The 25,055-nt window shown below is 41.5% G+C and overlaps 1 protein-coding gene across 2 annotated transcripts in view; it reads right to left on the reverse strand.

Annotated features, from left to right (window-relative positions):
• Positions 1 to 416: 416 nt before the first annotated feature.
• PSMD14 (proteasome 26S subunit, non-ATPase 14) overlaps positions 417 to 25,055 on the reverse strand; it is a 144,122-nt gene continuing 119,483 nt past the window's right edge. For both annotated transcript variants that reach the window (XM_077447590.1, XM_077447589.1), the window contains 5 exons: positions 20,859 to 20,966; positions 14,644 to 14,718; positions 12,928 to 13,053; positions 5,906 to 5,968; positions 417 to 3,075 (listed from right to left, as the gene is read on the reverse strand). In XM_077447590.1, coding sequence (XP_077303716.1) covers positions 2,977 to 3,075; positions 5,906 to 5,968; positions 12,928 to 13,053; positions 14,644 to 14,718; positions 20,859 to 20,966 — 471 coding nt within the window. In that variant the 3' untranslated portion in view covers positions 417 to 2,976. The remainder of the gene's footprint in view (positions 3,076 to 5,905; positions 5,969 to 12,927; positions 13,054 to 14,643; positions 14,719 to 20,858; positions 20,967 to 25,055) is intronic.

Genomic DNA, 25,055 nt, shown 5'->3' on the forward strand with positions numbered 1-25,055 from the left:
TCATAATGCAGCAGGGTAGCTGCTCACCTCAGGACCCCAGAGGAAAGTGGAGGTCACTGCAGTAGCAGGGTCTACCACAGTGATTTCCAGTTTTCAGGGGATAAGCAAATTATGATATATGCATAACTACATTGGTCCAAGCTGGATGTAACCATGTATAAAATATCCATACCTGTTACTAAGAAAAAAAATAAAACATCTTTGGCTTTACATTCACCTTAAGCCCCATGCAAATAAAAGCAGAGGAAAAAGTTAATAACGTCTAAAACATTAACAATGAATATATCTAAACTCAATATGTAGGAATGTGGGAAGTAGTCAAGAATGTGTTGCTCTGTGGTGGTGTTTCACTTTTGACTCTTTGTAAACTGGCATTCCTTCTCATACACAAACCCAGAATAAAAGGCAAATGCAAGAAAAGTGTAAATGTATTTTATTATAATGCAACACAAAAACCTGCAATATGATTCTTCCTTTTAAGCATCAAATGGACATAATATACCTTCCTTGATATACGCTCAAACTACCTTGCTGTCTGTAGTCTGATATATAGGGACAGAAGTAATTGGACAACAGAGACTGAAAGGTGTTAGTGTGCTGCTCCCAAGTCGCACAGTGCCAGATGTCCCCCGTTTCAAGCAGCAGCTCATGTTATTGGATGTCTTTGAATCACCTGTAGTCCGGTTCAAAACTGCAGCTAGTGTTTTGAAGAACACGTTTTAACTCTGTCACTGCCAGAGGATATGCAATATGCACTCCGAAAGGGAATCGGTCAAAGAGAAATTACATCTGTTTAAGAAGTCTCACCCAAAGCTGCAATTCTCCAACTCCGAAAATAAAAGTGAATTCTACACCAGCCACAAAATGGAGTGAAGCTGGAAACTTTCATTTTCTCCATCCCAGAACTATACTGCGACTCTGAATGGAAGATCCCAATTGGGGCATCTCAAAGTTGTTTTGCTTTTCTTTTCTTTTTTTTTAATAAAGCTACAGGGTAAATGATGGGCCTTGAAGATTAGCCTGTGCTAAGAGAATCACTGCAATCTTTCAGCATGACCCATTTGATGAAAAGCTGCAACGTGTGCTTTAAATGGTTTGTGCCTTTCTCTCCAAAGAAAAGGGAATGTTCAATCATTGGTTTTATACAGATTAACAATCTTTTCTGGAAATTTCAGGAACTTCTGATCCTCGATATTGCTTTTCTGTAAAATGTCAGTAATGTCCAGTCATTAAAAGTTGCAATATTATGGTCACTGGGTAGTACATGACCTCCCCGTGGATGCCAACAGTAAGCAACATAAAAGGCACATGGTAGTTTTTCTTCGGTAGGATTTTTAAAGAGGAAATAAGATACATGTCTGAAAATCTTGCTCGCCTCTAAAAGCCTTTTGATCTCGAACATTTTTCTTTTGTGATGGCCTCCTGAACAAGGTACATTACAACTTTTACATAAACCAGCTTCTCTCTCTCTCTCGCTCAGGTTTAAAGCTGAACTCCAGCTTTTCATACACTTTACACAGGCCGTTCCTGGCCAGCTTGCCCAAATGAACTATGTCCCACACTAACATATGAGGCTGCTGGATGTGCTGTATAAACTGTATGTACTGGAGTTCTGGGTTCCAGCCGAGACTTCCTGTTTCATACCCGGAACCCATTAGTCTATATGATTGGTGCTGAGCCAGAGGAAAGCGATGTATTCTAGCAATGAATACAAAGCTTCCTCTGATTGGCTGAGTCAGAGGCAGGCTGATGTCAAAACCTCTGGCTAAGCGCCAGATAAACACAAATGTGTTCCGGGTATGAGACAGGAGGTCTCGGCTGGAGCCTGGAACACAGTGCGGTATGCTAGATTTAGCCTCAGCCACAGCTACATACAGTTTATACAGAACATCCAGCGGCCTCACAGGTTAGTGAGGGTCCTAGTTAATTTGGGCCCAAACTATGTAAAGTGTATCAAAAACTAGGAGTTCAGATTTAAATCCGAGGGGACATTGTGACATCGATATCAGAGTATTAGATAGTCCTTCCCTTAGATATTTAAAAAAAACAGAACCAATGAGATTTACAAAACTGGGCGGATCTACAAAAACCCAGTGGGCTTTGTGTAGGAAAGTAACTGATTCTAAAGCATGTTGTCCATAGCAACCAGCTCCAGGCTATCATTTTTCTATGCAGAAACAGACAATGAATGGACCCAACAGGTTGTCATGGGTCAGCGGATACACACGATATTGGAATAGTTTAAGAGTTTTTTATGGTACGTCCTGTGGCATGGATCAATCATTTCCTTTATGTGCTGGATGGTTTGTGCTCACTGCCTTGTTATACTGCTACATGATTTATTTAGGGAAATTTGAGTCTGTGACTGCTGCGCCTGCAGGGGTTAAAGTTTTTGAAGTGTCCTGTGTTAACAGTACTCCTCCCCCCTTAGGGTTGGGGTCTTGTACTTTGGACAATAGTTGTAATACTATATATAGTTTGTAACAATGGGGTTCTGGTTAGCTCTGAAGAAGAGGGCAAAGCCCTGTAAACACACTAGCTATGCGCTGGTGGATGGACACGTTTTCAGTGTTGGGACTGAATTATGTTACATGCGCTCTATCATGCACCTTTGTGAGTACAATGGATTTCAGGTTTAAAAAGAAAAAAAAAAAAAGGAAGAGTTTTAGGATAGTGCACTAGAGGCCTTCTTTTGCTTGTACAGCCGATACACACTCTCCAATGCCAGCAGTAATATTTATTACAGCAACATTTATCTTATGAACAGCATTTCCCCAAAATACATAGGTTTTCAGTATTTCAATGTTTAAAAACAGAAGAGGACAAAAAGAAAAAAAAAAAGAAATTAATGAATTGCGCATGTTGCGATTTATACAGAGTATTGTGAAAAATAAAAAACAGTCCAGAATATTGTCTGCTGCTTCCATACATATTCTTGTCACAGACCAACGGACACACACACCCGGAATTCACCTGCTATTTAAATACAACTGTGTCCAACATGGCTGCTAAACACTGGACAATATTAGAGGTCATCAAAACATCCACGTGTTCTTCCAAGTGACGCTTGGGATCCTATGGAGAGGGAAATAAGGAATGAAATTCTATATAAAAACATTAATAGCAGCAAAGAGTACATCGATTTTTTTGTAACTTTGATAGCTATTTGTACTTAGGAGATCTAAATTGTCGCACGTGATGAAGAGACACAAGGTAAAACAATTTTATTTTTTAAACCATACAAAAATGTAAAGGGGATGTGTGGAATCCAGGAACTGCCACTGCTGACTTGTTTTTAAAAAATTACAAGGACAGGGATTCTTACCCTGATCCTGCCCTTCTCCACTACTGAGTCACTGACTTCGAGAACAAACATACAAGATTAAAATTAAGTATTTTCAGTTTTCACCAGCTGCATACTTGGTCCAAGACAGTGGGGTTGATTTACTAAAGGAGTGGAGACTGTTTACCTTGTAAATAATGTAAAGCTGGTCACTTTAAAGAGGAAGTAAACCCTGATGAATTTACTTCCTCTTTCATTCCCTGCAAAGGCAAAGCATAATGGACTACTATACATCGCATAGTAGTCCATTATGTGTCACTTACCTGACACAGGAGCAAGCGAAGTCACCGCTGTCCCCTGTAGTTCAGAGCGTCCATCTTCTTGGTGGGTCTCGCTGCTCCGGCGATGTGATTCGCCGGAGCAGCGATGACGTCATTCCCCAGCATGCGCATGGGAGCCGAGACTCACGGCATCTTCGTCGTAGACTATGCCCCGCTCAGTGCGCCTGCGCGACGCTGTCTACGGCGCATGCACCTTAGATAGCGGTGCCTGTCTCCGGGCAAATATCTCCTAAACCATATAGGTTTGGGAGATATTTCTTGGACCTACAGGTAAGCCTTAATCTAGGCTTACCTGTAGGTCAAAGTGGTTTGTAAGGGTTTACAACCACTTTAAATACCCAATCACATGGAAGGAAAAAGGCTGAGATCAACAGCCATTTAGATCTGATGAAGAAGCGGATGCTTTGAAACGCTATCTCCATGTTCTGACTTCAGTTCAGATGCGACTCAGAGTGTGTTCCATGCTGGTTCTGAGACAATAAGATGGATGTGCTGCCGGTTGTTCCTCTCTTCTCGTGTTAACATCTACACACCACCATCCACCGGGGACCCGCTGAGAGACCACAATATTAAATGGGTATATGCCTATTGATCTTCATATATTAGTGTGAGCAGCCATTTCACTGGTTTTAATTAAATACACCATTTGTTGCATCTTCTGCGGATCTTGTTTTTCTCCCATTGTTCTTCCAGAGACTGCTACCCTCAAGGGAGCTGCCACTAATGCTGTCTACGTATACGTCCTGGACTTTATAGACTTAGTTTTTTTGATCAGTGTGTTTCGGTACCCTCTCGTGTTCCATTCTGTTTTTGTCATACAACAGGACTCTCTGTAACACAGTTTCTTCTGCCAATTTCCTATAGTCAATTTTCAGCCTATGACAGACCCGTTGGAGACATCAGGGGTCACATTCGAAAGGATCCCTATACTCCATCACTGGAGTAAGGGAATATGAAAAAGCACAAATAACTTACTTACTTACGCTACCGGGATGTGGACTGGCCCTCAGCATCCTCACCTTCAACGCAGGACTGCTGGTCCTGCATTGTACTTGAAAACATCCAAGAACTGCAGCCAGCTGAGCTACACTTTGAGAGTGGATGAGGACAGTTTTTTGTACTAATACAATGCATATCAGAAGTACGGGTACCAAATCACCAATCTGAACACTTTTTAAAACCTCATTTTTCATATGAATGCTTCCTTTTATTTACTACTTTAGGAGCTCTCTAAGCTAACATCACCTGATATGTGATGTAGGGAGCCACACTACCATGTCTATGAATGACACCAGTTACGGTGTTGTGCCCGTCTACCTCACTCTGCTGTGCCTTCCTGCTCTACATATCAGGAGCTCTTTGCAGAATTTAGAGAGGTCCTGAAGTAACAAACAGTATTAAAGTGAAAATGATAGATTACTGAAAATAAAAAAGCTATGCCTGGAGTTGGGCTTCAAGTAGACTTAGCTGGAGAGTAATTTTATGTACTGCAATGACAACATGGAGCTGCTAGCAGTGGGCACTGTGGTCCATTTATACCCAGAAGTGCCATCACCAGTATCCAATTTTTTAACCATTAACTCTACTGTAAATAACTAGTGGGTACATGTCATTGCAGCAGGAATCTGTGGTATGGATTATCTTGTGACAGCAAACTACTAATTACATTATTTTATCACTGTACAGTATAATCCATTAGCATGTTTATTCCTTGCAACAGTACACTGAATATGAATTCCACACTAGAAGAATGTCTTACGGAATGGACAGAAGAGAGCTTTTCTTCTCCAAGGGTTTGACCTGTCATGTTGAGGACTGGTGGTTGCATGCCAAAAAGAAAAAAATTCCAATTGCTGCCCTATTATGGGGTGTGTGGCCATTTTACAAATAAAACTTGGTGCAACATTATTTAAAACCGGCCAACTCGGTTATATACCAAGAGCATATTTTATATATTTTAAAAGAAAACTGAGAAATACAGAGCCTCCAACCGCAAAATGATAGTCATCTGGTCATCTTTAGTCTCCCAATTTACTGGGTTACTGCCCTGCAACAAGCAGGCACCCAGAACTCCTAATTTGTATACTTGCACCATGTCAGTGAAAGTACTAAAACCTTTGGATCAGCATGTCAGCTAGAAAATAAATCAGATTTCATAACTAGGAAATCAGAAAAACATCTTGCACTGTATAAATGATTTTTAAGCGGTTTTATATTAGTTGGGCAACAGCAATGACAAACCAGAAAGAAAGTTCAGGGTCAACCATGTTAGACACATTACCTGTTTCCCAACATTCTTTATAGCAAGCTGCTCAGGTGTCATCTTATCCTCTTCCTCTACAGCCTGTGTGCAGAGAAAAAATAAATCATTAGCAATTTTATATTATATAAGTAAGGAGTTACTTTCAAGCAGCAAGTAAGATAATTCAGGCAGGGCTCCTGTGGATACATATGAATAGAAGCTGCTCTGGACAGGAAACTACTGAGCAGAAATTCAGGACAAAATGTAATTTTCATACAGCAGTCCAATTCTGGACTACTATACACTACGGTCAGTGATGCCATGTGGTGTTGTAAAGTGGGTCCCGGTAATGTTTATTACAGCTTTGCCAAAATCCCATTTACCTTTACATGTGAGCACACATACCCCCAAAATCACTACTCCACGTAGTGAGCACATATACCCCCAAATCACTGCTCCATGTATAAAACACACATACCCTGAAGTCAATGCTCCACATAGAAACCACATTTGCCCTGAAGTCAATGCTCCAAGTCCCTGCCCATGTAGAGAGCACATATACCCCAAAAACACTGCTCCAAATTGAGAGCAAATTTACCCCAAAGTCCCTGCCCATGTAGAGAGCACATATACCCCAAAATCACTGCTCTAGAAAGGGAACACATTTACCCAAAAGTCCCCGGCCATGTAGAAAGCATATATATGGCCCAAAATCACAAATATAGAAAACTCACTGCTCCATGTAGAAAACACATATACCCCAAATCACTGCTTCATGTTGAGAGCACATATACCCTGAAGCCACTACTTCATGTAGAGATCACACATGCTCCATAGTCACAGCCCATTGTAAAGATCACATTTACACAGAAGATTTTTCCCTGTGCAAAGACTCATTTTAATAAAGCAAAAAAAAAAAAAAAAAAAAAAGGGACGATATGCAAAGATCAGTACCCCAAATTACTGGTTCTGAAGGCAGGCTAGACTTTTTCGTTACATTTTTCTTACCATTCCTCGCATGAAGGTAAAAAAATGGCCTAGTAACAGTATAGCCCCTCAATACTTTCCCAGATTCTCATTCGATACAGTATTGTGCCCTTCTTCCTCCATTCACAGGACAGAGAGGATGCCCTCAATCAGAAAGTGGAGGGCGGGTCCGAGTCACACTGTGCGTATTTATGAATACACACAGCCTGGCTGAGGAGCAAGCCCGCACATCTGCCCCCATAGCTTGCTATGGTGGTATATACAGAAGAGGAAGAGCCAAGACCGCCAGCGTGGGAACTCCTGTGCAATGGTAAGGATAAAAGGGTTAATGATTTTAGAAAAAAAAATAAAAAATTACAACCTCTTTAAGTTAGAATAGTAGAACATAAATTCTAACGGGTTGTCATGGCATATGCATTTTGCACAGTCTTCTTGCAGCCTACTGATGAGTAGACAAGACAGTCAGAAATCTGAATCTCAGGTACATGATCATGGATTGGAAAGTCTGGCTTTGTCAGTTAGCCATAATCATATGCTAATTGGATGTGCTGCAGAGACCACATAGTGCTGCTAGCACTGGTCCGTTTGGTCTATTTATAGCCTGTAGCGTCAGCACCACTACCCAACATTTTACTCATTACTTGCCATGCATGTAAGCCAGTAGCTACTTGTCACTGCAGTACTAATTTATTGCAATGTACAGCAAAAAACTAGTTACATGCGGTAAAGTCCAAGAAAGATTATTTAATGCCAACAAAGTGTCTATAGAACAAATTTAACCTGTGTACAAAACATTCATGGCACACACTGTCATTAACATTCAACATGCAATGGCAAACACAGACATCAACATTCAATGTTCAACGTGCAAAGGGTCACTGCCTTCACTGAAATTTCAAAGGCTTAATCAAAACCATTTGCATTAAAAATTCCCAATTTATAATAATGAAAAACGGTCAACACGTATTTTTAAAATAAACTGGTTAATATCCTTAAAGGTGGTAAAGCTGGCAAGCTCTTCCCGTAATGTGAACCTCGCTATATTTAGGGCTTTCTTTGTGTTGTGATGGGGGGGGGGAGGGGGGGGGGGGGTTGGGCAAAACATTATTAACGATCACTCTAACATGACATCAAAGCAAGATGCCAACAAATTGCTAATGAATATACTCTGACCTCAAAGTTACTTAAACCAAGCATATTGGCAATGTAAAGCCTGACACCCACACTCTCTCACTGGCAGCAGAAATATATACTGTATATAAAAAAATGTAATGACAACACATGCTAGAGGCTCCATTACTAATCAGTTCCCACTGTATTGCGACATCAATTTCACTCTGATGTATGTAAATGGGATTGTGTAATGAGCTAACTAGAAAAATATATTTGCATTTTTAACCAATGGAATACTAAAGCAGTGTTTTTCAACTCCAGTCTTCAAGGCGCTCCAAAAAGGTCAGGTTTTCAGGATTTCTCTCAGATGAAACATTCATGGTAATTACTAAGGCAGTGAAACTGATCAAATCACCTGTGCAAAATAATGGAAAGCCTGAAAACATGACTTGTAGGGGAACCTTGAGGACTGGACTTGAGAAATACTGTACTAAAGAATGCTAATAAAGCCAATCTGGTATAATCATAATAAAAGCAAACAACTTTTTGGTAACCATTTCCAGTAGTCAAAGTATTGCCCCCTGAGAGGAACCAGTGACAGGATTATTATAGAGACCATACATAGATCAAACTTTAGGCAGTTCAGAATGGGCCAGGTCTACATATGGGCATGCTAGTTGTACTGATCAACTTCTGTACAACCAGCCTGTTGGAAAATGTTTTGCATGATCAGTGCCACCACCTATAGCCAGCAGTGCTGATCATTGTATTCTGTCAGAATAAAATACCTCAGTGGGCATGATTCCCACATCAACCTTGAATGTGTGGATGGGGGAAATCTAATCAGGTCTTTTTTTTTTTTAAACCCCCTGACAGTAGAAACTAGTGAATGGTTCTTTTTTTCTGAACATCTTCAGGACAGTTACAAGTGATTGTGTGAGATATACAGAAGGTACAATTCACCAACCACATGAAAAAAGTCTAACATAAGCACAGCCAGTGTAATATAAATGTGCATAGAAAATATGCTAAAATACACTTACATGGTCCCCAATAAACAACATTTATATAACTAGACTAAACTACAATGGGGGGAAGAAAGACTCAGACTAGGGGTCTACGCAAATACAACCATAACGTAGATACAAAGATTAGAAGCGTGGATGCTGGCCACCAAAATGGGTGGGAAGGGGCATGGACGCTGACCAGCAAGGGGGGGCATAGGGGTGTGGATGCTTACTACCAGAGGGCATGGACTGACTGAAGAAGGGGTGGGGAAGGTATAATGCAAAACAGAACACTCTAGGACCCAGAGGATTTTACTCACCTCTGCTCACACTCATATTTGCTCAAGGTCATGACACACAGTATTTAACTTAAGACCTTTCTGTAAACAAGACCCTGAGTAAACATCAGTAAATTATGACAGCCGTGTTCGAGGAGCCTTAAACAGAGCAGCCTTGCCTCATCCAGTGTTCAAGGATGTAGGGCAGGCGTCAGCATAAGGCAGCCCAGGCGGCCACCTGAGGGTGCCAGGAGAGGGGTGGGGTGCGAATGCTGGGGGTAACGTGAGAAGAGCTTATGCTAAAGCCGTCTCTACTCACACATTTACATAGCTCAGCCCAACACAGCAGACGCGGTGACAGGCAGCCATGCAGCACAGCCACGGGCGCTGTGAACTTCAGCCGTTGCCTCCACTAGCGTCAACTTGCTCTTACACACCTCCTTCTCTCCTACCCCTCCATCACCTCCTCCTTTCCCCAGCCCCTACTTTGCCTCCTCTCTCTGCCTCCAGCCCCTGAAATCTCTCCTAGCTGGGTGGTAGTAAAAGCAGTCCTCCAGTCCAGCACTGAGAAAATTGCCACAAGAACTGGAGGCATTTGAGATGAGGGGGAGGAGTTGAGTGAGACCAGGGGGATTGGCCAGCAGGCTCAGGAGTGGGAAAGGCAGGGATCTACTGTGGAAGGTAGGACAGAGTGCTGTATTATGTCTGTCTGTGGTTATGATAAAGTCTGCTTCATGTACACCATGGGGACACTTCTCCATGGACATATACTGATGGGGACACCTACTCCATGGATATATACTGATGGGGACACCTACTCCATGGATATATACTGATGGGGACACCTACTCCATGGATATACTACTGGGGACACCGATGGGGACACCTGATGTAGGGAGTACTCTGATGGGGACACCTGATCTATGGTGGCATGCTGATAGGGACACCTGATGTAAGGAATACTGTGATGGGGACACCTGATCCATGGGGGCGCTATTATGGGGACACTGTGATGGGATCATCTGACGTAAAGGGGGACACCTGATGTAAACACTCCTGCTCTATAAATTAATGGAGCGCAAATAAAGTATGTCATATGAGGGTGGGGGGGTTGTTGCATTGTGGAGGGGAGGGGATGACAGAAGGCTGGTTGGGGAGGGGAGCACCAAAATGCACCTTCTCTGAGTAGACAAAAATCCTTGAAGTGGCCCTGCAAGGGTGCAAATATATTCTGGTATTTTGTACAGTAAGTGAAAGTGAACCAGGGGCACCAAGTGTCTCTAAACATATCTTCGCTTTGGGGTAAAGAGTCAGTAAGCTCTTCCGTCTGACCGATTAACTTTAGGGAACCACAACTCCATAGGCACCTGCCAAAAGGGACCGACTCAGAAATGCATAACAGTCCTCCCTTTCCATTCCATGTTAAATGGGTCTGAAGCAAGGTGCATGCGTGGCGGCTGGGATGCAGCTTGACTTCCATTCATCTGATGGGCTCGGTTTCTTCTAAACAGTAAACACTGAATCCCTGTGTAATGATCTGGGACACAGCATCTCGCCTCCTGCCCTTTGACCCCTTTCACACCAGGGTGTTTTTCAGGCGCTATAGCGTTAGAAATAGCACCTGCAATCCGCCCTAAAAAAGCTGCACCATTGTTTGTAGTGTGAAAGCCCGAGGGCTTTCACACTACAGCGGTGCACTGGCAGGACGTCAGCGAAAAGTCCTGCCAGCAGCTTCTTTGGAGCGGTGAAGGAGCGGTGTGTTTACTGCTCCTCCACCGCTGCTCCCCCATTGAAATCAAAGGCGCAGCGCTGTAATACCGCCAGCAAAACGCCGCTATTGCTGGCGGTTTTAACCCTTTCTTGGCCGCTAGTGGGGGTAAAAGTGCCCCGCTAGAGGCCAAAATGCGCCGCAAATCCGGGGGTAAGACGCCGCTAAAAATAGCGGCGTTTTACCTCCCACGCTATGGGCGGTGTGGTGTGAAAGGGGTCTTTAGCTACACCTCATGTTTCCTCAATGTAAGAGTGGCATTTTCTTTGCTATTTTCCACAATTTGACCATGTGCACCTGGTTTACTTTCTTACTGTCCATGCAGCGCAGTGTCCATGAAGTGATCTGTCCTGGATCCTTGATGGAAGCTGAGGGTCTCTGTTGGATTAACCCCTTCAACCAAGTATTCTGGACCTTTCTTCACTGAACATTCAGAGTGCTGGGCTTTTATATACACAGTGGTGTACAGAAAGCATGTTATAATGTATTGACAGTAGTTGGGTTTGTCTTATTACTTTCTCAACTTCTCACAATTTAACATGCATAAATTGAAATAATCAAGGTCCTTATGTACAACACAACGCTTTCCTGCTCCATCTGTGTTGATGCGAGTTTCCTCCTTAAGTGATCTGAGTGAATGTGTTGGCTGTGGTATACATATCAGTTCTCCTAGCTAGTGGGATTAGATATACAGTAAACCCTTAGTTTTACTGTATATCCAAGACAACATATTTTAATACATTTTGACTTGATATACAAGCAGCGTCATGTCATAACTGAGTATAAAAGAGAAGAGAAGCGCCTCCAAAAGTTGCAATATGGTTACATTTATTGAAGGTACAACATTTAGAAACCCGGCAAATCTATGTATGCAGGCATCTGGGGTAAAGCTGTCCACATAGACCATCCTCACCGCCATTGGCGTTGTCCATTCCACACTGCGCTCCACGAGTGGTTCAAGTCTCGCTTTCAGATCGCTCTACTGCAGGGTAGTCTTCCTAGTCACAATGGCAGAATGACAGCAGTGAGAGGAGGCAGGGGACAGCTTTATCCCAGATGCCTGCATACTTAGATGTGCCTCTTTTATTCATCAACCATGTGAGTTGCTAAAGGATGTACCTTCATTAAATATAACCATATTGCTACACTTAGAGGCGCCTCTCTTCTCTTTTATACTCTGTAGAGCCTGCTGGATTTTGCTTCTAGTCCCCTTGTGGAGGATTCCATTTGTTGATGGATATTTTATGGTTACACAACCTATCGCATTGCTATAATCTTGTTATATGGACTATAAACTGAAGGAATTATGAGTAAATGGTTGTGGAACAAATCATTTGAGTTTCCATATTTCTTATGGGGAAATTTGCTTTGATATACAAGTGTTTTGGATTACAAGCATGTATCCAACACTTCCCGGTGTGCCAAAATGCCCACTGCGTGATGTAGTTCCATCAGCTACCGTGTTCTGTAGTGACCGATGTGTAGAACTAAAGTGCACAAGATGATAAATACACCGCATCTTTCACACTCATACGAGCTGGATACCAGCAGCAGCTGTAAATCATCACAAAAGAAAAAAGTTCAGAATCGCTGCATAGACAGGTTTGTCTTCCCTTACAGGCTGCTGATTTAATTTTTTTAAAGATAGAAACAGGGTTGCTTTAACAACCCAACAACACTCTATAGCTAAATAGGTCTGAGGCCAAGAGTCCTGCAATCTGTGAAAATGTAGACCACCACCCAACAACTTATCTAGAAGAAATGTAATGGAATCATTAAAAAATGTCATAAAATAATTAAAAAAGATATACTGCCATTTCATTTTAGGAATATGTATGAGTATATACTGTATGAGTGTATATAAATAGAGAACAGGGAAAGTAGCACTTTTTGTTGTGCTTTAGGCACCTTGTTGTAGTTCTTTGCCAGCTCCAACATTTCTTTTACCACGGTCTCATTGAGTTTACAATGCTCACTGTAATCCTGAAGTGTCAGACCCTCCATCCAACTCTTCTTGTGTAAATTCAACAGCATCTGCAATATGGAAATGAGAAATCATCCACACAAATCAAATATAAATTTTCTAGAAAACAGACATGTTAGCTTAATAAAGTCCCCGGTATGTCATATCGATTAACTTATGTGGAAAAGAGCAAAAAAATATCAGCAGATTACATACTGAAAAAGTGAGGCAGATCATTAGCAGTGAAGTGTCGAGGAAAGAACGGATGGCACGGCAGTCTACCCTGAATTCGTATTCCAGCACACTAAACATTGCATGCTTTTATTTCTTACAGGGCCACTCCAGTCAAATAGTAGAAAAAGCTTTCAACTAAGAGCCGGTTCACACAGCGGGCGATGCGAGGCGACACGACTCGCCTCGCCTCGCTCTCGCAAGTCGCCCCCGTTCTGCACAATGGAACCGTTCTGAGAGGAGCGACTCGAGTCGCTCCGACTCAGAAAAAAGGTTCCTGTACTACTTTTGGGCGACCTCGGGGCGACTTGCATTGACTTCTATACAGAAGTCATTTGCAAGTCGCCGCCGAGGCCGCTGCAGGTCGCGGCGAGGCAAGTCGGAGTCGCCTCGCCTCGCCTGCAGTGTGAACCGGCCCTTAGCGTGCTGCTCATTACTATTCCAATGGACCCAACTATGCTGTGATATGCCTGCATGGCATGAAGAGGGCTATATAAAAAAAAAGACCTCTCCACTGCTCTGCTATTTGGGGAAAAATAGTAAATTGCCCACTCTGATCTGGTTCCAACCCGTAAGTCCATCTATGTACTTCTGCCTTCCTACCTATCAGCACACAGAAAAGCAACTTCTACTGCAAGCCTGAATTCTGTGTTGAGGTGCTGAGTAAAAACCCAATGACAGACTGGCTAATGGCTACACCATCTGTGGTCCACAGGAATATAAGGAGTTGAACCATGACAGCCTCTGTGCCGACTTCCAGGTTGAGTTAGGTTGTATGTTTCAACCAGAAGGTAATGCAGCAGCTATGAGAATCTGCGGGGGACAACACCAGGGGGAAGGCAGTTTGGTTTAATGGGTTGGGGGAATTAAAAAATGCGTTCCATTTAGAACCTGGAGATGAGCTTTAAAGCAAAGCGGTCGGTAGTTTTTACACTTCAAAAGTAAAAGCCCTGCCTAATAGGAGGCACAACAAGCGGTCTGCTTTTTTCTAAATCCCAGTACACAGAGGCCGAATGTTGGGTGGCATCTGTCGTTCAACGGAAACCGGCCGACATTCGGCCGGTGTGTATGGCAGTCGGTCCGACGGCTGGCTTCTGTCAAAGGATCATGACCGAAAAAAGGTCTGCCGGTCGGCCCCTGAAGACAATGACAGAGCACTGACTGGAGTGTTCTGGCAGGCGTGCCAGAACACAATAGAACAGCAGGGGAGATCACTGTACTGACATCGGATAGTTAGTACAGCAGCTCCTCCTAAGCTGTCAAGTTTTTTTCCATTCAGTCCTGCTGAAACACACTACTGCTTTAGTTGGCGACCAAAAAAAAAAAAAGGCTTATAGCATTTAAATAACACCAGAAATTTAAAGAGTTTCTGAACATGAGGAAGACAAACAGTGAACACATAAAGGAGACATCTATAAGAGAAAGCTTACTTTTTGTTCCAGTTCATTCTTTCTGTAGTTGATTGTTATTGAGTAGTAATGTCTGTTCAGACCATGAATTAATGCCTGTAAAAAAAAAACAAAAAAATAAAACAAAAAAGAATTACAAGTAAATGTACGCAGGACAGGTGGGTTTATACTATACAATATATCTTGCAATGCAACTTATGAGACCTTTACAGTGTCTAACACTACACCAACAGCCATGAGACCAAATGGACCATCTCTAATAGGTACTGCAAACCCTAATGCCCTGTACACACGACCGGCTTTCCTGTCAGAATAAAAACTCTGAAGATTTTCCGGCGAAGTTCCGACGGATTTCCGCTGAAACTGTCTTGCGTACACATGATCACACCAAAGTCCGATCGTCAAGAACCCAGTGAACGTACAACGGGACTAGAAAAAGGAAGTTCAATAGCCAGTAGCCAATAGCTTTCGTCTCGTACTTGCTTCAGAGCATGCGTCGTTTTTGGTTCGTCGGAACAGCATACAGACGAGCGGTTTTCAATATAGGAATTGGTTCCATTGGAAATATTTAGAACATGTTCTATTTCTAGGTCCGTCAGAATTTTAGAGAAAAAAAAGTCAGATGAAGCATACATACGATCAGAATATACGATGAAAAGCTTCCTTCTGACTTTTTCTGTCAGACATTTTGCACGTGTGTACGCACCATTCGGCTCCTTTCGCACGTGCAAACCATTTGTTTTTCATCCATCCGTTGATGGATGAAAAGCAAACATCAAAGCATCTCTATGAAAAAAAGTCTGAAAATGGTTGATTATTGGTTTACAACCACATCTGTTAACATCTGATCTATGAAACTTTGTTGCTTTTAAAAAAAAGGAACAGATGAAAAAATGATGTTAAAAAAATAAAATAAAAAATAAAAAATGGACAAACAGACTGTTTTTGCACTTAAAAAAAAAAACTTAAAATTTGCCCCGGGAGTCAATCGGTTAAGGACTCTAGCTGGCGGATGTAAAAACGGATAAAAAACGTAATCAGTTTTTTTTACTAGAAAAAAAGACTTGACTGAATTAATTAAATGAACGATCCACACGCGTGAAAGGGGCCTTAAACTGCCCTGTATGGCCAAAGGTTTTATGCAAACATGCCGGTAAAATGCTAACTTATGGACACAGAGATTGCTATACAAATAGGAACTGTCTTGTGGTCATCCCTTTGATGTGGCATTACGGACTCATTTTAATCATAAATGTAATTTTCCACAAAGTGAGCCAAAGATAGGGGAAACCAAACAAAAACAGGTGAAATTAGGTTGATGAAAACAATGCAGTATTTCCACTGCATTTCACACCTAAGCTATACTCCAGGGTGGAGTGGCACTTTAACCTAGCCTCCACAACAATTCCTAATTAAGTGCATACATCTGCTACAAAACAAATCCTAATTAATTGCACACACAGACGTCACAAAGTAGCAAACGCGCCTTTTTTTTTTGTTTAAAAAGAAATCAACAGAAGAAAAAAAAAAAAAAAAAACATGGATTGAATGACTTCATATCAGTTCTATAAAAGAACTATAGGCATCTCTGAGAATCAACAATTAGTATTCGTGCAACTAAGAAATGAAGCTAATTATTTGAAAGTGGCAGAGGCAGATTGTTATGTTCAATTAGTAAAAACCTTAGGCAGAGTTGGACACGTGGGCCCTCAGGCTGAAGCGCAAAGGTCCTTAACCCATTTAAAGAAATAATGAAGGAAGGAGATGTTTATGCTGAAGGTCATCAAATGTTGGCTAAAGGGTCCAGAGTGCTCAATTCTCTGGGAACTTGCATGTATGGACTTGTCCAAGCTCAGTCATAAACAAAAATAGCAAAAAAAAAAAGCACAAGAGATTTTGATGCTCATTAGGACCAATGTTGATTTCTTACTGGGTATTATTGACATTTTATAGAAAGCTCAACTTGACTTTCAGCCTATGTCTGTTTTATTTGTGGATTGAAGAGGGAGAAAAAAAACCAAAAAAAAAAAAAAACACATGATTAAAGGCGGTTTAAAAAAAAAAGAAAAGAAAATCAAAAGGGGCACAACTGGTGTTGGTGATAATATCTGTAAGAACAAACCACAAACAAGACTGATGAAGCCACAAGTCCCAAGACAGTGTGTCCAACTACAACAAAGAAGGGCTAGAATTTCAGCTTCACAGGGGAAGCTACACCTCCGTCTCAAAGATCAGGTTTTAAAGATAATCCAACAGCAACTGCTTACATTACTAATCAAGTGAGTTTGCTGTGACATTCACTGTTTAAGTAGGAGCTATTTTTCATAGCAAAAAAAAAAAAAATGAAACAAAAGCAGCACAATATTCAAATAATTAGCATTTTGAAAATATGTACATCAATCAGTATTTTGATCCAATGCTTGGATGTGCGTTGACTAATTTTTTAATTTTTTAAAAATTTTGCATAGAGTATGGAATAGTTAAAACCTGTGTGCCACTGGGGAGATTTCCATTCACTTTCTGTCCTGCAGACACAACAAAAAGTGAGAGAAAGTCCCTACAAAGCGAGGTAAATCCCTTCCTCTGCAGCCCATACACTACAAACATTTTTTGAAATGTTTGCAGATTTTTCTAGTGGTTTAAGGGCACAAATTGGCATTCGTGTTTGACCATATAGACAAGAAAATTTGAAGACAGAGGGTGGAAAAGTGCTGTTTCTTATACGAGCAAATAAAATTCTAAATGTTATCGTGATTCTCATTAGGGAACAATCATTTGTATTTTACTTGTATAATACTGAAAGGGATTACTCAACACATCAAACATTTGAATTGTATACAAATGACGAACAAATGAAAATGCCTTACTTTCAAAAGAAAAAGAGTCTAAAGCCAAAAGCCCCATACCAACCATATCAGATTTTCTGTTTTTCCCTTCAGATTTACCAAAACCATATAATATGAGGTCTGACCTTAGGAGTTTCAATTTGTATGCCCTTGCACTGCATGGTCTTGGTAAATCCGAAGGAAAAAATCATCAGAAAACGTGATCGTGTGTATGGGGCTTAATACACAAATCCGAATATCGTACTGAAAATACCGCTTTTAAAATGATCGTATGATAATATGATTGTTCGTAAACAGTTTGGGAGCCGATCACGACAGTTCATTTGAAATTATCTAAAGGGACAAACATGAAAATTCTTCTCGTATGTTTTTTCATCAGTACAGCTTTCGTCTGACAATAAATTACATCACGTCACATTTATTCTGCCGTATGGGAGTTTTTGGAACTTTAGTAACCTCTTCATTTTCAATATGAGACTAGCGATAATCTCATTGTGTGTACCAGGCTTGGGGACATCAAATGATCTGTTGAATGATCGGGGGGGGGGGGTAGGGGCAAGTCCCCGTGTCAGATGTTTTAGTGGGGGGAGGTCGATGCATCAACATTGCTTGTATTGAGACTGAAAGTGTGTACCCAGCTTTAAGGCAATTGCGGAGATGTTTCAGGACTACTGCAGTACATTTTACAACAAATAACACAAAAAAAAAAAAGTTAAGAAATGAGAGGAGATTGCTGTCAGATAAGTTATACAAATTTTGTGCTAAAGGCATAATGTATCAGTAGAAGAACTGCCATGAAAACTACAGCCCGAGCAGCAAGATTCACACAGTGAGCGTAATCTGTGCCAATAAATGGGTAGCTCGTGTTGCTGTTGGGCAGACACAGGAGAAGATTTATCCAAGTAATTAGATAGGGAAGAAGGGGAATTTTAAGTTTTCAGTGAAAACCTCTTCATAGAGTACACTAAATCATTATCAGTCACTGCAGCAAAACCATAACCCTAGCCAGGCAAGTCTTCTAGTTTCCATTTGAGGAACTGGCCCATTTTTTGCTGCTTCTGCTTTATCAAACCCCAGCTTTCCAGACCCATAATGGATCTATAGGAGTCCAGATGAAAACAGGCTACCTCCAAACCCTCAAGTTTAGATCCAGAGAAAACAAGAGGTGGTCGCAGATCTTTTCCCAGACCTGGACAAATTTGGAGATAATTGAATGTAAACAGATGCATACCTGCTTACATCTAGCTGCCCATAGGCCAACATGGAGCTTCCGCCTGAAAAACCTGACAGGCAGACCTGAGCATACCACTTGTGTAAAAGGGCCCCTAATCTTGTTTTAAACTAGCTACATTAAAGTGGAGTTCCACCCATATAAAAGTCAGCAGCTACAAAAAGTGCAGCTGCTGACTTTTAATAAATCGGACACTCACCTGTCCCACGATCCAGCGATGACGAACAAAGGCCCACTCCTCTCCCCCTCCTCTGCACCGGCATTCTTGCTGTGAAGCCACAGCCGGGCACGCACTGCTGTGATTGGCCGGACAATCTTCTGGGAACTGTGACGTGTCCCAGAATATTGCACGGAGGGAGGGGGGAGAGGTGAACTTCCTTCATGCTCCACTGAGCCTCAGGAGGAAGTGGGAGCTGGATGCCCCTAAAAAAAGTGGGAATTCGTGCCCCCCCCCCCCCCCCCCCAAAATGACATGCCAAATGTGGTATGTCAGGAGGGTCACCATCACTTAAAGTGGAAGTTCCATTTTTGGGTGGAACTCCACTTTAAGATCTAAAAACATTGTATACTTTTTAGCTGGGATCTCTCTCTTGTTAGATTCCTCCTGTCAAGTCTAGTGATATAAAGCTTAAAAAGAAGCCCTTGGTGCAGCCTACCATTTCTGCATGTTATATACAAATGTACATACACCGATCAGACTCAACTTTATGACCACTGACAGGTTAAGTGAATAACACTGAACATCTTGCTGCACTGCCACCTGAAAGTGAGTGGGACATATTAAAACACCAAGTAAACATTTTATCCCTGAAGTTGATGTGTTGAAAGCAGAAAAAAAATGTATATGGGGCTGTGTCATAAACTGGTCAGGGAACCCATGCTGACCCATGCCCACAGCCAAAAGTGCCTACAATGGGCATGTGTGAATCAGAACTGAACAGTGAAGCAATGGAAGGTAGCCTGGTCTGATGAATCACATTTTCTTTTACATCATTGTGGATTGCTGGGTGTGTGCGCATCACTTACCTGGGGAATAGATGGCACCCAGATGCAGTATGGGAAAAAAGACAAGCTGGCAGAGGCAGTGTGATGCTTTGGGCAAGGTTCTGCCATTCATGTAGATGTTAACTTGACATATAGTTACATAGTTAGTAAGGTTGAATAAAGACACCAGTCCAACCTGAGTGAGTGTCTACAATTGTCCCTATTCCTGTACATTGCACACTCACATCAATCCCTACCCTCAAGAAGCCCACAATCCAAGGTCCCCATTCATATACTAGGGTCAATTTTGGACAGAATTAACCTACCTGCATGTCTTTGGAGTGTGGGAGGAAACCAGAGTACCCGGAGGAAACCCATGCAGGCACAGGGAGAACATGCAAACTCCTAGGCGAGAGTGCTAACCATTACACCACTGTGCCGCCTATACCACCTACCTAAACATAGTGGTTGACCAAGTACATCCCTTTATGAACATGGTATTTTCCCAATGGCAGTGGCTACTTTCAGCAGGATGCTGTGCCCTGCCACACTGAAAAAATAGTTCAAGAATGGTTTGAGGAACTCAGCGAGCTTAAGGCATCGACGTGGCCTCCAAATTTTCCAGATCTCAATTCAATCGAGCATTTGTAGGACAAGCAAGAAAAAAAAATATACATTCCATGGAGGTCCCCATCTTGCAACTTACAGGATCTGCGACAGCTTGGTGTCAGATACCATAGCATACCTTGAGAGATCTAGTGGCATCCATGCCTTGACAGCTCAGGGTTGTTTTGGAACCAAAAGGGTGACCTACTCAACATTAGATGGATGGTCATAAAGTTATGGCTGATCGGTGAATATCAAAACAAAAGAGCAAACAGCAGCAAAGTCACAGTCCGAAGGATGCAGGAGTGTCATATTTTAATGTACCTGCAGAAATGCCTTGCACACAAGATGATGATCAAGGACTGACTACTATATACAGGCAAGTTACTACAGCTTTTTTTATTGACCATAACTTTTTATTATTTTTTTTTATTATTTTTTTTAAAAGACTGAGTCACCTAAAGTTGTATGAATGAGGAAAAATCGTTTTCTTGTAAAATAAAAGCAAAAAGTGATATGGCCGAAATACCTATAAACTTTACTTCACAGAGTAAAAATTCAACTCTTACCTGTATAGATGGTTTGTTTAAGTGGCCAAGATTTGAAGTGGTTTGCCTTGGTTCATGTCCTAGAACCATCATGTTGGCATTGATTAATCGGAAGGCATCTATAACAACCTTAAAAAAAATAAAAAAGCAAATGTCAATTTCTTATTGGACATAGGATCTGAACCACAGTGGACATGCAATATTTGCTCACATCTATGTTGGCATCATGCCCAACACTCATTTAATTATAATATTAATAAATAAGACCTCCTACCGATAGAGCCATCAGGACATTTATGTCTCTCTGGAAGCAAAAGTAACACCAATTATAGTTTTTTTTTCTGTTCTTAAAGAGAAAAATATTTCTAGACAGATATTTATAAACCAATTTATGTATTAACATTAATGCTTTCCATAGAACTGACACCTACGTACCCAGCTTATCTTCTTCAATTTCATAAAGAGGCTAAACATGAAAGTGAGCACAAGCTAAGGGACCACATTTAAGGCCCAGACCTGTCACTTCAATTACTCTAGAAAGATAAGCAGAATGACAAGGAAATTATAGCCAGCTAGGAACAAATCAGATGGCCTTTATATGTTACGGCCAGCGATATCTACCTGCTGACAATCTGTTTTTCATAAATGCTCCCTCAATGATGCAAAGAAACCTACAAGTATATATTCTGTAAAAAAAACTCAGTTTAAAACTGAAAGAAGTCAAAACAAATATGCTGGTCCTGGATAGATACAAAAAAAAGAGAAAGAACACAACCTTTGGATTTTTATCGCTCTGCAGATATTTCCCATGTTCTCAACTCCAACCAGTCAATCCCGATTTACCAACGGTGAGGCACACATGATCGCACATCAATGCCACGACAACAAGCAAATCATATGCTCACAAAATGTATTATTTATTCCTGATATACATGGAATTTATTGTTAAGGGTGCTTTGCTATATAAATGTACATTCCGGATGTCTAAACACATCCCAGCTAAGCAGTGGTGTACCTGTATCTTCTCTATGGCTTTTGCATTTATCAGCAGTTTGCCGTATATAGGAATAAACCTACACCATGTGTGGGCCATCACTGTGCCTGTACAAACTTTAAGGATATGGTTAAAAAAGTTCAAGCACTAGCCAGGATCCAAGCTTCCATACACTAAAAGGACAGAGTCCCATGATAAATACTCATAAATATGCCGACTTCTTTCATATGAAAGCATATAGCATCTTTTGTATGCCTTTACGCAACGCACAAGCACATTTCATTGCTTAGCAAGCTGGTTGCATTTTCTTTCTCCATTAGATTTGGCATGCACATTTTGTGGGGCACCTTATAGAAATGAGGGCATAAAGGCAACATTATTTGGTTAAGCAACGCATATGGCAAAATAGGACTGCACCATACACACTGAAAATAAGTGTACATGTTTGCCAAGTTGCATATTTGAGCAAATGTTCATGCACACATAACAAGCCCACTATCAAAATCGTACCTCACCATAGGTACCCCCGCTATTTATTCTATTTAGCGAATCAGCCTAATTGCGTCATAGTCAGTCCCCCCCCCCCCTTTTTTTTTTAAACATAATTCATCAGAAGAAGTAGGACTCCCTTGCTTGGCTTACCAACAACAGCAGTGAGAACTTGATTAAAAAGACATACTAGTTTCATCACCAACTAGGAATACTTAGTACATTAAAAAAACGAAAATGAAAAATTAAGCCTTTTAGGACATGCATTTTTGAACTCCAAGGAGGAAAGATTGCCCTTACATCAGCTTCCAGGCAAAGACTAGGAGAAAAAAAAGCCAGCACTAGGGGCAATCAGACTCCAATGCAATACACAAAGCTATGAGTAAAAATGAATTACTGCTGCTTCATTATTGTCCAAACAGGCTGAGGGCATGTCATTGATCGAAGTATGAAGATATGTCATGGATTGACGTATATTCCTTAACAGCAGTGGGCTTGGGCACCCGGCTGTGCTCTTTGCCAAGAGGTGCCTCATTCCAAAAACTGGAAGAACGTAACTTGTGAACTTTTGGCAGACAAAGCAGTTCACATATACTCTGCTTCAGCTAGCTGCTTGCCTGGCAAGCTCTGCAGCCTCACAGTGCTCCTATGGAGGTTTATATGGGTTTAGGGCAAGCTTTGGTCCACTTTTAACTAGTGAGTGCATTTGTATTTACTTTTTTTCCTTTTTAATCAATTGCTACACTTAGATGGATATGCCCTCTTATGTTTGTTTGAGTACATCCCTCACATTTTTTTTAAATATTTTATTATAGCTTTTCATGTGACAACACTGAAGAAATTACACTTTGCTACAATGTAAAGTAGTGAGTGTACAGCTTATATAGCAGTGTAAAATTGCTGTCCCCTCAAAATAACTCAACACACAGCCAATAATGTCTAAACCACTGGCAACAAGTGAGTATACCCCTAAGTGAAAATGTCCAAATTAGACATTTTCCCTCCCCGTTGTCATGCGACTCGTTATGGTTACAAGGACTCAGGTGTGAATGGGGAGCAGGTGTGTTAAATTTGGTGTTATTCCTCTCACTCTCTCATACTGGTCACTGGAAGTTTAACATGGCACCTCGTGGCAAATAACTGAGGATCTGAAAAAAAAAAAAAAAATGTTTTTTTTTCTCTACATAAAGATAGCCTAGGCTATAAGAAGATTGCCAAGACCCTGAAACTGAACTGCAGCACAGTAGCCAAGACCATACAGCGGTTTAACAGGACAGGTTCCACTCAGAACAGGCCTCACCAAGGAAGTGGAGTGCATGTGCTCAGTGTCATATCCAGAGGTTGTGTTTGGGAAATAGACGTAAGAGTGCTGCCAGCATTGCTGCAGAGGTTGAAGGGGGGTCAGCCTGTCAGTGCTCAGACCATACGCCACACACTGCGTGAAATTGATCTGCATGGCTGTCGTCCCAGAAGGAAGCCTCTTCTAAAGATGATGCACAAATAAGCCCACAAAGAGTTTTCTGAAAACAAGCAGACTAAGGTCGTGGATTACTGGAACCATGTCCTGTGGTCTGATGAGACCAAGATAAACTTATTTGGTTCAGATGGTGTCAAGCATGTGTGGTGGCAACCAGGTGAGGAGTACAAAGACAAGTGTGTCTTGCCTACAATCACTCATGATGGTGGGAGTGTCATGGTCTGGAGCTGCATAAATGCTGCCGGAACTGGAGAGCTACATTCATTTAGGGAACCATGAATGCCAACATGTACTGTGACATATTGAATGAGAGCATGATCCCCCTCCCTTCTGAGGCTGGCCGCAGGGCAGTATTCCAACATAATAATGGCCCAACGACCCCAAACACACCTCCATGACAACCACTGCCTTGCTAAAGAAGTTGAGGGTAAAGGTGATGGACTGGCCAAGCATGCCTCCAGATCTGAAACCTATTGAGCATTGGTGGGGCATATTCAAAAGAAAGGTGGAGGAGCACAAGGTCTCTAACATCCACAAGCCATGTGATGTCGTCATGGAGGAGTGGAAGAGGACTCCAGAGAAAACCTGTGAAGCTCTGGTGAACTCCATGCCCAAGAGGGTTAAGGCAGTGCTGGAAAATAATAGTGGTCACACTATTTGGAAATTTTCACTTAGTGTTGTACTCGATTTTGTTGCCGGCAGTTTAGATATTAATGGCTGTGTGTTAAGTTATTTTGATGGGACACTCACTACATTACATCGTAGCAAAGTGTCATTTCTTCAGTGCTGTCATATGAAAAGATATAATAAATTATTTACAAAAATGTGAGGGGTCTACTCACTTTTGTGAGATAATGTATGTGCATTAGGATCTCAAGACCTAATTTGAGAAGTGCTGCATATACGTCATCTGGCAGGCAATCACTGGGTTAATATGGCGCACTCAGGATTATAGCTGTGTGTGTGTGTGTGTGTGTGTGTGTGTGTGTGTGTGTGTGTGTGTGTGTGTATGTATATATATATATATATATATATATATATATTGGGGGAGGAATAAGGGTAAGTGGGGACAGGGGGGCCGATTCTAGCTATATACAGAGATGGGTGAACTTGGTGATAAATATTACTGGTTTTACATCAAGTCCATGCATTAGTCCATGTAAAGAGAGTAAGGTGCTGAGGATATAGGGGGCAGCCAGTCCAAAAAAAGATAGAAGATGCTCTGGAACGAAATAAGAGAAAGAGAGGAGCCCTCTAA

Source organism: Lithobates pipiens, unplaced genomic scaffold (genome assembly GCF_037356315.1).
Source record: "Lithobates pipiens isolate NorthernLeopardFrog02 unplaced genomic scaffold, aLitPip1_a1.2 Scaffold_22, whole genome shotgun sequence".
In the NCBI taxonomy this organism is placed as follows: Eukaryota; Metazoa; Chordata; class Amphibia; order Anura; family Ranidae; genus Lithobates; species Lithobates pipiens.